Source organism: Saccoglossus kowalevskii, chromosome 17, assembly GCF_978046115.1.
Source record: "Saccoglossus kowalevskii chromosome 17, keSacKowa6.1, whole genome shotgun sequence".
Lineage (NCBI taxonomy): Eukaryota > Metazoa > Hemichordata > Enteropneusta > Harrimaniidae > Saccoglossus > Saccoglossus kowalevskii.
Window position 1 is genome coordinate 20687508 of NC_140657.1, and position 14634 is coordinate 20702141.

The window sequence follows — 14634 nt, forward strand, 5'->3', positions numbered from 1 at the left end:
ACCTATCTATTGTTTAGTCTATTACCAGAAATATCAAATTCGTTTGAATTGGCCAATATTGCTATTTGAACTTCAACGTTTGAAAATATGCTGGTAGTCTGTTTACATCACTTGTAGTTCCTGTACCAATTGGTATACTGACTGAGATATCCAAATCGTATAATATATAATTTGACGAAATCTGCTCTTGTATCTGTGACCCATTTCTAGGTTAAATTTACTGACTTCCTGAGTAGGGAATCTGTTTTTAATCCCCACACTAAAAATGTTCATTGCTGAACTATGCCGGTAAAAAGTTAGAATGTAAAAAAATTTAAATAGATTTTTTTTTTTTAAATAGTTATTAATATTTTTCATAGGTACAGATTAGATGTGATGTTGAGTGGAACTAATTCAAGAGTTGAAACCTATCTTAGTCGGTGTATACTATGAACAGCTCGGAACTGGGTAGCCATTTTGAATCTAAAACAGACTTCACCAAAATTAGTTTATATGTTTTGTGTGTATACGTGTTTGTTAGTGTAATTGCATGCAGTTGTGAGTAATTCTGTTCAAAAGTTTAACGACTTAAGTGAGAAGTAAAATTTGATTGGTGGCAATAAATCAACAGCCAATAAGCTCTGTGATTCGTGATTGGCACATTACAAGTCTGAATTCTAAATTCTTGTGGGATATTTTCACTATCACTAACTAATGGTAGTCTCTATGTAAATTGCCCACCCACACTATCAAATGGTAGTTTCTATGTACAAAGCCCACCCACACTATCTAATGGTAGTCCCTATGTACACTGCCCACCCACACTATCTAATGGTAGTCCCTGCATGTATGTACATTACCCACCCATACTATCTAATGGTAGTCCCTGCATGTATGTACATTACCCACCCACACTATCTAATGGTTGTCCCTGCATGTATGTACATTACCCACCCACGCTATCTAATGGTAGTCCCTGCATGTATGTACATTACCCACCCACACTATCTAATGGTTGTCCCTGCATGTATGTACATTACCCACCCACACTATCTAATGGTTGTCCCTGCATGTATGTACATTACCCACCCACGCTATCTAATGGTAGTCCCTGCATGTATGTACATTACCCACCCACACTATCTAATGGTAGTCCCTGCATGTATGTACATTACCCACCCACACTATCTAATGGTAGTCCCTGCATGTATGTACATTACTCACCCACACTATCTAATGGTAGTCCCTGCATGTATGTACATTGCCCACCCACACTATATAATGGTAGTCCCTATGTACATTGCCCACCCACGCTATCTAATGGTAGTCCCTGCATGTATGTACATTACCCACCCACACTATATAATGGTTGTCCCTGCCTACGCACGCATTGATTTCAATGAATCTTAACTTACCCTCTCCATTGGGCGTTGGTTACTTGTTATGTCATTGGTAATGTTTTTTGTTTGTTTTGTTTTTTGTAAACCTAGCTGTAGCCATCTTCAATTATTTACTTTGACGTTCAGTTCACTTTTTCCTTGCACATGTTTGGAAATTGATACTTAGCCGTACCAACTGCATTATAATATATTTCAAACACAGACACTCTAACAAGGGGGGTTTCTTCTCAGTGTTCAAGATCTGTGAAGCGAGACGTTGAATAGACTTAAGAAGTAGCCTTGACACTGCCATTGTGTGGAGCAGTCGTTTATTCAGGCCATTTATTCACAGTTGCCTATGAATACTGGCTGTGGTTTTCAATTCAAAGACACTTAGGACGTTGGACAGCAGTAATCCAGTCACGCTGTTTAAAAGACTCAAATTCTTTTGTAAATTATATCATTTCTTTTCTTTGCATGAATGTAGTGTTTTATAAAAAAAGAACAAACACCACAGTGGTGTCGAGATCAGGTATTTGTAGATCACAAACAAATCAGAAAAATATATCATTCTACCAAAACCATTAATTATATATAATAGGGAGATCAGTGCAAGAGCTTGTTCATATCCAAATAAAAGAAACAAGTATATATACCATAATTTCTAGGTGCCTTTGTTTGGACATGTTAATGGTCTCTGTTGCCAGCCCTGTTTTCAATTTACAGCAGAAATTACCCCAAAATAAACAATTACAAAAAAAAAGCAAACAGTTTATTGAAATGAGATAATTATATTAAACAGTAATAATAATCTGACTGAATTTAAAAAAAAAAATCAAACTATCATATTGGTTCAAAATATTTAAAACAAATCAGTGTATATGTTGCATCGCTTCTCAGTTATATTAATTATGTATAGTATTTTGCCTGACATGTCTCATGATAGGCTGGAATACATTGTTTTCTATGGCCGAGTGCTGTCCCATTGGTAGGCTGGAATACATTGTTTTCTATGGTATGTTTACTGTCCATGATAGGCTGGAATACATTGTTTTTTATGGCATGTGTGCTGTCTCATGATAAGCTGAAATACACTGTTTTCTATGGCATGTTTGCTGTCCCATTGGTAGGCTGAAATACCTTGTTTTCTATGGTATGTGTGATGTCCAAAGATTGGATGGAATACATTGTTTTCTATGGTATGTTTGCTGTCTCATGATAAGCTGAAATACCTTGTTTTCTATGATATGTGTGCTGTCCAAAGATTGGCTGGAATACATTGTTTTCTATGGCAAGGTTGTTCCATGATAGACTCGGATACATTGTTTTCTATTGACAATTAGTTTTTGTTTTTTTTAGCCGCCATGACTGTTGCACAAACTCTTGTCAGTGTTTCTGAATTGTATTTATACAACTCTGTTAGCAATTGTATTTTCACTTTTGATCATCATTCTTCAACTTTGTATTGTCATCATGACAACAAACTAATCAGTGAGGAATTTTTTTATAAGAATCTTTTGCGAGTTCTTTTAAAGAGGAAACGCAATGGGTAAAGGTCACTTCAGTTTTTATGATAAGAAAACTTGACTCGTATCTGTAATATTCAAATCCTTGCATTCAGCTGACTCTATCAAGCTTGATACAACAAAATAGTCTTTTTCCAATGTATAGTTCATTTCCCCTGAAACCAAATTTAATATTTATTCCCGTATGGGCAGCACTTAGGTTGTCTGTTGTGTCGGGAGATGTGCGTTGCCATTTAAAATATTTTGTGTTTTTTACTGTGTATTGGAATTTACAGAAATGATATAAAAACAGTGTTTGTTCTATGAGAAGTGCATACACTGAAAAAAAAGATGTTAAATAATCATTAGCAATAATGTCAATGGTGTAATTCTTTGGCTCACATTCATGTATATTAGCGATCCACTTCTAATTGAGTAAATACAGTAATTCACACTTTGTTTAGTAAATTAGTCATTTCATGATTCGATACCGATATATACTGAACACAACTTTACATTGATAATTTTTTACACAATTTGAATCATTGACAAAATATAGTAATGTTAACTTTGAGTAGTAGATTACAAAAAATGAACATCATGATAAATTAAAAAACTGACTGTGCACTTTCTTTATAGTTTTTTTTTCATTTATAGTATTGAAAGTAAGCTAAGACAGAAAAGCTCATCTCTATATCCTGAATTTTCCTACAGGTATCTTGATTTCGTAGACTAGACGGGGCCCTGAAACCATATACATACAACCCAGACATAGACAGTATCACATATTTGCATTGTGAGTCTTTTCCATGAAAGAGGATGAAGCAACATTTTTTTTTATCAGTCTAGTCTCATCAGGCAGATGCATGAAATTTGAATATATAAACTGTTGCTCATGAGAAGATTCCAAATATGATATTCTCATTAGTTACCCCTCTTGGACAAAGTCCATTTCTTAGACATGTTTTGACCGATCACATTCAAATTTAAAACACAGACCATGTATGATGGATAACTTACATATGCACATTAATTTTCTTTACTGTTTGATCCAGTATGGCTGATTGGCGGTCATTTTTGTCCTCAAAATTGCTAAATTCTGGTACTAAAATGTGTCCAAGGCCGGTCCTCTGATATGAATAAGATGATTTCATTTAAACTTTGTTTCATGATCATGCACATTGAGTTACAGGTGCATGTCATATTTTATTTGAAATTCAAACAAAAATGGCTGACTGGTGGCCATTTTTGTTTTTCTTCATTTCCTCAACTTATGTATCACCTGTTCAGTTGAAAACTTGCATAATATACTCCTAGATACTACCATAGATTGTGTTATTTTGTGTGACTTGATCAAATTTGTCAAATTGATGGTTATTTTTTTGTCTAAAATCCTAAAACAGTAGTCTGTAAATGTGTCCGGAATCATTTCTCACAGATGAGCCAGGCTTTGTATCAGGATCATACATACTGGGTTACAGATGCACATCATTTTAACAACTGTTTTTCAAAGATTTTTCTGAGATTGCTTGTACAATGTTGTTTAAACTTAGTACAATGATATTCTACATACTTGATTTTAGTTGCATAATACATCTTATAGTGATTCAACTAATATGCTCAGCCAATTATAGTACATTGCCAGCAACAACTGCTCGCTGCACAGCACTTTTTATCCAAATGTCGGAATTTGGTATTAAAAAACGAATGGGGACTGTGAATTGTCAATGCTTGTTTAGAAAGTTGCTATTTAAAAAAAAAAGTCAAACTACTGAGTATTGACACAGTGCATCATGGGATTGAAAGTTTGTGTAATATGATGGGAAAATGTGTAACAAAATTTTAGGATAGTCTTTAGAATACATGACAATTTCAGCCCATAATCATGGAGCAAAATTTCTAAAAACACGATGTGATAAAAAAAAAAGAATTTTAAAAATTTAAACAAAATTGTTTGATTATGCCACAATGGCATAATCTTAGTTTCTTGGATCATATTTGCTAAAAAAAAAAAAATTTATATTATAATTCTTTTTTTTTTTATCGTGAATGTATAGAAATGTAGAAAACACTTGAGATGTGAAGGTGGCCCCAGCTCACATCCCATCTTAGTCTGCGATGCCTTGGGATATTCTCACTTTAAAAATACAAATGTTTCATTCTATTAAATTTACAAGATGCCTGCTTTGGTAGAAGTTGCAATGTATAATACAGTACTAGTTTGGGTGTTTGCAGGGAACACTGGGATGTTTTTCCACTCAATAATCGATGTGAATTGGCACAGACCATTCTGAAGCAGTCTGCACAAATGGCAACATTTGGCATTCTGTTATACTGTGGAATACTTTATTTTCACTGGAATTAATTTTCGCTGAAAAGACTTTTTGGACGCTTTGTATGGAATTTATTTTCACTGAATTTTGATGAGTGAAATATAAGGAAAAAAGTATATTCGCTGAATTTCATTTTCACGGAATCATCCCTTCAGCGAAAAATAAATTCCAAGCAAAAATAAAGTATTCTACAGTACTGTAGTTCTTTTTGGATAGATCATGAATTATAAAGTTGGTACAGCCACAATACATGGTCTCCAGTCTGAAGCCAACATACACATGTACAGCTGTATTATCGTGTCCATGTTCAGGATTAAGTTAGAATCATGTATTTCAAGCTACTACCGTATATCTAGGTTCCTCTGGGAGCTCTTTCATTCAAGTGTTTGTCCTTATCTGTGTTAATACTACAGTTGTCCCAGATGTGGTGTACAATCTCTTGGACCATATGTAAGCCCAGATAATTCACTGACATGGTGAATTGCCTGCACTTGGTGGATTTTGTTATTATTGTTACAAGAATTTAATTTATCAATATTTGAGACCTCAGTGTGAAATTATATATGCATTTTGTGACAAGGGTGTGTTATTCACTTTCCTAACCAGTCTGGGACTTGGACTGCTTTAAAGCATATTGCTTTGAATGAATAACAGACTGAATATCATAAACCAGGTTTTTTATGTGGTATACGTCGTTGTGGTGTGAGGAGGTTGGAGATTTCAAAGTACCTGGGGGCCTGAGGATTTTTTAATGACTGGTGGTGGTGAGATGGGGGTTGTGGATTTGTCACTGACTGACGATGGTGCTGAGTTGGGCTTGGAGATTCTATAGCAACTAGTGGTGACGAGATGGAGTTAGGAACACAACAGTGACTTGTTGTGTGTAGTGCTAAGATGGGGTTGGGGGTTCTATAGCAACTAGTGGTGACGAGATGGAGTTGGGGATACAACAGTGACTTGTAGTGGTGAGGTGGGGGCAGAGGATTTTTTCAGTGACTGGTGATTCGTCCACAATTGGTAGTAATGCTAAGGATTTTTCAGCGACTAATGGTGGTAAGATGGGGGTTGGGGATACGTCTGACTGATGACGGTGGTGGTGGTGGTAAGATGGGGTTGGGGATACGTCTGACTGATGGTGGTGGTAAGATGGGGGTTGGGGATACGTCTGACTGATGGCGGTGGTGGTGGTAAGATGGGGTTGGGGATACGTCTGACTGATGGCGGTGGTGGTGGTGGTAAGATGGGGGTTGGGGATACGTCTGACTGATGGTGGTGGTAAGATGGGGGTTGGGGATACGTCTGACTGATGGCGGTGGTGGTGGTAAGATGGGGTTGGGGATACGTCTGACTGATGGCGGTGGTGGTGGTGGTAAGATGGGGGTTGGGGATACGTCTGACTGATGGTGGTGGTGGTAAGATGGGGGTTGGGGATTCGTCTGACTGATGGCGGTGGTGGTGGTGGTCAGATGGGGTTGAGGAGTTCAGCAACTGATGGTGAAATGGTTTGGGATTTGTCTGACTGATGGTGAAATGGTTGGGGATTCTTCTGACTGATGGTGAAATGGTTTGGGATTGGTTCGACTGATGGTGAAATGGTTGGGGATTCGTTCGACTGATGGTGAAATGGTTGGGGATTGGTTTGACTGATGGTGAAATGGTTAGGGATTTGTCTGACTGATGGTGAAATGGTTGGGGATTCATCTGACTGATGGTGAAATGATATTGGTAGTGAAAGGGTAGTGGTGAATTTGGGGTTGGGGATTCATCAATGGGGGTGGAGATTCGTCAGCGACTGGTGATAGTGGTGAGATGGGGGTTGAGGGTTCATCTGACTGTTGGTGAGTTGGTTGGGGATTCGTCAGCGACTGGTGATAGTGGTGAAATTGGGGTTGGTGATTTGTGCTGACTGATGGTGGTAGTGAAATGGGGGCTGGGGATTCGTCAGCGACTGGTGATAGTGATGAGATGGGGTTGAGGGTTCATCTGACTGTTGGTGAGTTGGTTGGGGATTCGTCTGACTTATGGTAGTGGTGAAATTGGGGTTGGTGATTCGTGCTGACTGATGGTGGTAGTGAAATGGGGGCTGGGGATTCGTCAGCGACTGGTGATAGTGATGAGATGGGGGTTGAGGGTTCATCTGACTGTTGGTGAGTTGGTTGGGGATTCGTCTGACTGATGGTAGTGGTGAAATTGGGGTTGGGGATTCGTCTGACTGATGGTAGTGGTGAAATTGGGGTTGGGGATTCGTCTGACTGATGGTAGTGGTGAAATTGGGGTTGGGGATTTGTCTGACTGATGGTAGTGGTGAAATTGGGGTTGGGGATTTGTCTGACTGATGGTAGTGGTGAAATTGGGGTTGGGGATTTGTCTGACTGATGGTAGTGGTGAAATTGGGGTTGGTGATTTGTGCTGACTGATGGTAATGGTGAAATTGGGGTTGGGGATTTGTCTGACTGATGGTGGTAGTGAAATGGGGGCTGGGGATTCGTCAGCGACTGGTGATAGTGATGAGATGGGGGTTGAGGGTTCATCTGACTGTTGGTGAGTTGGTTGGGGATTCGTCTGACTGATGGTAGTGGTGAAATTGGGATTGGTGATTTGTGCTGACTGATGGTGGTAGTGAAATGGGGGCTGGGGATTCGTCAGTGACTGGTGATAGTGATGAGATGGGGGTTGAGGGTTCATCTGACTGTTGGTGAGTTGGTTGGGGATTCGTCTGACTGATGGTAGTGGTGAAATGGGGTTTGGGCATAATTACATGATTGACAGTATAAATCCAATGATTTGTACTGGTAAGTCTACAATCATTCATGTGAATGGCAAATGAGACTGAAATCAGCTTTAGGTATGAGCACATTGCTCTGCATTTCAAATATAACCTCATTTGTACAGGTATATTTTACAAAATGTAAAAGATTTTGCGAGAGTTTATCTTTTCTAGATTACACAAATGGATGGCATAGTATATCAGGCCCAAGCCAACACTGTTATCATAAAGAGGGATAATAAAATGTATTGTCAGTCAATAAAAACTGTTATTAAAATACCATCTTTTACATTTATTTTCAAAAATCTCTGCCTGTAAAGACATCCAACACCACCCCTTTACATTTTAAATTATCCGGCAACAGTGGATAAATTCGACCCCCCCATGCTGCTTGAACGCTAGAATAAAATGACGATGTCCGCATATAACAAAGCCTAAAACGGTTTTCAATAAGTCGAATCACACAGCCTAGGTTTTAAAGTACTCTTTAATATTAACTTCTTTCAATCAAGTCTTTCCAGAAATTATTGGTAAAAATGCCACTACTGGAAAACATCAGGTTTACTACCATGGTTTAACATTTTGGACACCATAAATTTTAATCTAACATTTTACTTATTTATATAATTTTTGTTTCTGTTATGTTTTTGATAATTTTGGATCAAATGGATGTAATGATCTATTGGCTACAGGTCTTTGGGAAAAAATATGAAAAAAAAAAAACATTATGATAAAAGTTAACTTTTGGTTCTCAAAAGGGTTAAAGAATTGGGTAATTTGATCTAAAACGTGATTAAGAGAGAAATTGTGAATTGTTCCCCAGTGAATAATAATGTCAGTATAGTTAAGTTAATTGGTAGATATTAAATGAATCTTTATTCTTGTAACAACAGTGAAAATTCTTATTATATTAAACAGATATGTTTTATTTAAAAATATATATATATATTTCAATTAATAGATGCCTTTTATTTCTAGTAGTGTACCATCATTTCTTTGCACAAAAACTGATGCTGTTTTGCCTCAAAGTGATAGGCAATCAATTATATTTGTAACATGAAAAGTCTAACCAAAAAAAACAATTCCTGTTCCTCGCCCAGACACACTATAAATTTTATTCGGGCTTTGGTTTTTTTCTGAAAATGTGATTTTTTGGGAATGTCCAGAAAACCGCCACCTGGTTGATTTCATTGATATGATCAATACAGTCGGTGTTTTTGAGCCAACCACAGCTTAGAATAACGGGATGAAAATTATTAATAGTTCGTTGACAATGTCATGGTCTGTTTAAGTAGCCAATTCGTAATATAGCACAGTAGTAGCTGTGTTTGCTAGGCCATCAAGATCAGTTTGTGCTCTGTGACTTTGTTTGTTGAATGCTGTTGACTCAGGCTCCTTGACGTTAGAGATTTATGGCATTAGAGTGGCCTACTATAACAGCGGTGTCTCGTGTCTCGCTCAAAATGGGGTTAATATTTCGGTATAATTTACTTGTTTGTAATCACGTAGTGACGATGTTAACTGTACCATATTTTTCACCTGCTTGCTTGAGGTTTTTTTTACATCTGCAAAGTTGTGTCTGTACGTTAATATATGCATTCGAGTTTGAAAAAAAAACATTAGATGCTACATAACAGGTTGTTTTACTCTGTTCTATGAAAATGCCATGTGATGTTTCATGGGAAATTTGTTTGTGTGTTTTCATTCTCACTTTTGTAATGATAAATTGGCTATTTTGAGTGTTGTAATATACCTAGTTGATTTCTCCCCCCCCCCCCTCCCAAAGTACCTAAGTTAAAAGAATAAACAAAGACATCGATGCAGGAAATTCGTGATTTACCTCTGAATATGCTTTGTTGAACACTGAATAAAAAAAAAACTTATTTTACTTACCATGTATTTCTTTTGTATAACCTGTATTGAGTGATTTTTGATTGTTGTTTTTTCAATTATACAGGGCATGTTAATTATTTTTTTCATAGAATACACGATGGTCCCACGTGTGCGTGTCGAATAAATAGACAGTGTTTGTGTTGTGATCGAAGGTACAAACAACAAAAGCACAACTAGATAATCGGGAAGTTGAAATATTGCATTAACATATTGTTCTCGGAACAGCTTGTTTGTCCAGTTGGCCTTACTGATGGTGGTTTTTGTGCAATGTGTTATTGCTTTGATGTTTGGTGTTACTCACTCTGTAAAACAAAATATTGATATTGAAATGTAGATTCCAGACTCTGGATGCAGCGATAACAGAAGTATTTGGACAAACGTTTTTTGTTTGTTTTTCTGTTGAAACGTGTGCCATCAAAATATTCTTTTGAATTCGAAATGAACAATTTAATTCCGAGTTATTTGAAAATATGCTTGTGGTAATTGGGAACCAACTGTAGATACTGTGTACTGTGTTATATGTATGAAAAAGAATATAGACTTGACTACAAAATAATGACTTTGTCTCTTATTGAAGAAGAGGTTGATTTAACTGTAAAATATAATTCAGTAATGACGTGTGTGATGGGCATATATTTGTGTCTACAGTGGTGGAACTCGCATGTTTTGTAGGTAAAAGTGTAAATCCATCCATGTGTCACAACATTTCTCCCACCCACGTTAGAAAAAAAAAATTTCCGACAAAATTAGTTCATGCTGTTATTAATTCGTCTACTGAAAATTATCAATATTTTACTTGGTTACATCTTTTATTTTCTGTCTGCGTGTAAAGAAAGAAATTTTTACAGAAAATAACTGAAATATGTAGTCCTTACATATAAACATCGATGTTGAAAAAACACACCAGAAAACCACTTTCATCATGCTCGACGTAATATCACTTTAAAAAAAATACAACTCGGGACACGTTCTGTAATACCGTAACACAATGTATGTGTTTGTAAAACATTCCTCCAATTATTTGGATATGTACAGATGTTTGTTTGTTTTTACTTCCTTGCTCAGTCGTAGGTACAAGTCTTTGCTGCGTTCATAGAACTGGAGAGCCATGTGATGGTGAGAGGAATTGATTGACAGACTGATTATCCAGTATATATATTTTTTAAATACCTTGCTGAAGAAGCTTAGATATTATTAAATATTTTCAGCCGGAATTTTACAGAAAAATTAAATAGCTCAATCACTATATTAAGCATGACCAAGCTGTTCCTTTGATAGTGATCAGCTTTCTAATTTTCTGATTATTGTTTCCTACCGATGTACACACTTGCGTCGGTATTTAATGAACACAGAACATGAGAGCTGATTAATAACCTACTAATTACTGTAAAATGACTAATTTTCACTGGGTTTAAATTTCACTGATTTACCATTTGAGGCATATTCAGTGGGTTTTAAATTCACGGTTTCGTCATTTAGATAATGTGTTCTATGCTAAATTTTACATATTCACTGTGTTTTAATTTAGCGCATTTTTCCAGTCAGCGAAATAAGCTAAATTAAAACCCAGTGAATAATTACCCCCTTTACAGTATCTAGAAAATATGTTGTTTTTCTTCCCCAAAAGGACTCATGATCTTGCATCTATTTTGACCAATAAGACTAGCAATGATTATGCAGATTATATGTATGGTATACATGAAACAAACAATGTCGGGGCGGAGCATGTTCTCGAATCGTGCTTTGCGGGACGTTTTTATTTTTAACATGTTGTATAAAATATATTATCGTTCTATTTATGAAGCTTACGTTAATTACTCAGTGTGTCTGAATTTGGAAGTTGGATGCTTTTTGGAATCGAATTGAGTTATTATGATTCGGGGGATGTTTAATGGGTACTTTGCTTTGCTACCACACATAGAATTGATCCTCCTCTCTCAAGTATACGTATTAATTCAGCATGGTGTAGAGAGTAAGCCCGCTTGTCAATCCTAAGCTGGTGTGTTCGTATTCATTGTTTTCAACTTTATTCGTCATCTGGTCATACGGGACAGACTGTTACAGTTGTTGTTGGACTGGACGCTGGTCGGTACGCTTCCTTTGCTACATGATGTATCCCATGTACTATTACCCGCAGTTTTACAACTTTCCGGCACATATCGGTAAATTTGATTTTATTTTCCTTCTTTTTGTGAGCTGCGCATTATAGATTTTTCTTTTTTTTGCCCGTTTTTTTTTTTTTTTTTTTTAATTTAAAGTTGATTGAGACCGTCAGACGAATTGTGATAACTTGGCTTACGATGAAGTTCACCGGCTGAATTACAGTTTATGTGGTTATCGAAACGTATATGACAGTGTCATTCACTGACAAATTGATCTGGAAATTTTGTGGAAAATTTACCGCAAATTTCTATGAATGTGTTTGCAAATCCCAAATCTCATCAGTTTCTCCATGATTTCACATGTACGTTTTTTTTTTTTTTTTTGAGAAGAGCACAATAGCGTTGGTAACATGTTGCCTAGTATCGGTGTACCGTGTGTGTGTGCATGGCGTGGAAGCTATAGTCAAATGCGCGTTCCATTCTAGGATTTGGTGAACGTCTGTTTTCCGAATACATTCCAGGAATCATTTGTGTTAGCCTCCCAAATACAACACTTAATTCCTTGTTAGATTTTACCTTAAGTTTGTAAGCTGACTATTTAATGTAATTTGATTTTGTCGATCCTTTTGTCGGTTTGTTTGATGTTTGGGGGAAAAAGCAACAAAATTTTAATTGTTTGAATGTTTTAATTATCATATTATCTCATCATCCACGATTGACCTGCCCCAAAATATGTAATTTCAATTGTTATTTCATGTCATACGTAACCTTTTGAATGCCTTCATTTTTTCTAACAAACATTTTTTTGCACATAATTTTCTATAATTTTGGATCAAATAGACATATTTTTCCAATTCCTAGAGAACTTGATCAAAATATTTTTTTTTAAATATGAAAAAAACACTTTTCTATAATTTCTTTCTCAATTTTGGGCCAAATGAACATATTTTCCCAATTTCTAGAGATTGTTTTTTAAATATATGAAAAAAAGGTTTATTTTATGAAAAGAGCAGGGGCTGTACATGTTCAGTTTTGTCTGTTCATCTGCCTCTTCTGTTATGTACTCTTTTCCTAGAATTCTATATAAATACAAAAGTTTCCACGTTTACAACAATATTTTCATGCAGCTCAGATCCCAAATGTTTGATAGGCAGCCATTTTTTCTTTCAAATTTCAAGTATTGTCTTTCTTAATGTACTTGTGACATTTTAATCCATATGCAGACTGTTTCTGTTAAAAGTTGAGTTTATTCATAATTTAAGACAATTTACAAAGTTTCATGTCATTGTTCATGGAGCTTTCAGAGTATTTCAGAAATCTTTATTGGATGGTATTTATCTTGTTCAAACAGAATTGACATGAAGATGATAATGTTGCATTGTTTTACATTCATTTAATATTTGTGGAAATTTATTCCTAAAATTGGTACATTTTCATCTTTCTTTTTCGCGGTTTAAAATCTCAAAGCTACTGATCAGATATAGATAAACTAATATCAAACTCGTTTTTTTTTTGTTTTTTTAATAATATTAGCTTTGTAATTAGAGAATTCCAGAAACTGAAAACATATGCACCACAAATGTAATTTCAGATTGAATTTCAGTTTTAACCTTCACATTTGACCGATTGACTACATCCTACCCTACAAACCCTGGCACATGTGAGGAATCTCTTCATATTGTCAATTTTAACGTCTGACTGAGTCGAAGATATCCAATATATTGAACATCTGTCTTTTTATGTAATGTACATGTATTTTATCCACGTCCAATTTTACGAAAATTGATTCTCAGAAAAACTTCTTTTTACAATCATTACTTTCTTTGATTCCTTGTAGAGCCCTGCCCACCTCCGCCGCCGGATGACCGACCACACCCCGAGCAGAGGTTTTGTCTCATATGTGGTGACCGGGCTACAGGACTCCACTATGGCATCGTCTCGTGTGAAGGCTGCAAGGGATTCTTCAAGCGTAGTATCTGTAACAAACGAGTCTACCGTTGCAGCCGTAATAGGAATTGCATGATGTCACGGCGGCAGAGAAATCGGTGTCAGTACTGTCGACTTTTGAAATGCCTACAGATGGGGATGAACCGCAAAGGTAAAGTGAACATTCAAAATATGGACAAATTGTATCAAGTGTGTAATTGTCAAACAAAAATTAAGATAATACTACATTAGTCACAGAAAAAAAAATTAGTACTTTTGGCTTTTGGTCAAAAAAATGTAATCAGAACTTTAATGATTGTAAAAAAAAATTTTTAAAAAGCAATGCTTCATGGCAATTTAAAACTGCACCAATTTTAGAAAACCAATTGACCAGAATCCTTTGGGGTGGGATGTCCAATTATAAAAACTCTCAATTTTTCAGCACGTCTTTGAGGTATTTGGGCAGAAAAGTTGCTCAGTAATTAGCAACAACATTGGTTTTGAGTAAAATGGTCTACAATTTGAACATTATCTCACCTTATGTCACTTCTGATTCTTAGTGCTTCCTAAAAATAAATAATATTTTAGGATAAGAATGCTAAATTGTTTTGGTAGCCCTACTGCTTCTTTGTCATTGAATCAGTGAGCAAGTTTTGTAACTTCCTACCCCTCTACTCCTGAGACTTGCAGTACAATGTATGATGTGCTAATGTTTACTGTATTTTTTGCTTAACCCTTTCGCCATCAGGC

General features: G+C 36.1%; 1 protein-coding gene across 3 annotated transcripts in view; it reads left to right on the plus strand.

Moving 5' to 3' along the window:
- Positions 1-14634, plus strand: part of LOC100370992 (nuclear receptor subfamily 6 group A member 1-like) — a 126412-nt gene that overhangs the window by 73724 nt on the left and 38054 nt on the right. For 2 of the 3 annotated variants that reach the window (XM_085492133.1, XM_085492134.1), the window contains exon 3: positions 13796-14056. In XM_085492133.1, the coding sequence (XP_085348259.1) occupies positions 13796-14056 (261 nt within the window). Of the gene's footprint in view, positions 1-11897; positions 12019-13795; positions 14057-14634 lie in introns of those variants that run through there. The other variant, XM_085492135.1, reaches the window with a different exon arrangement.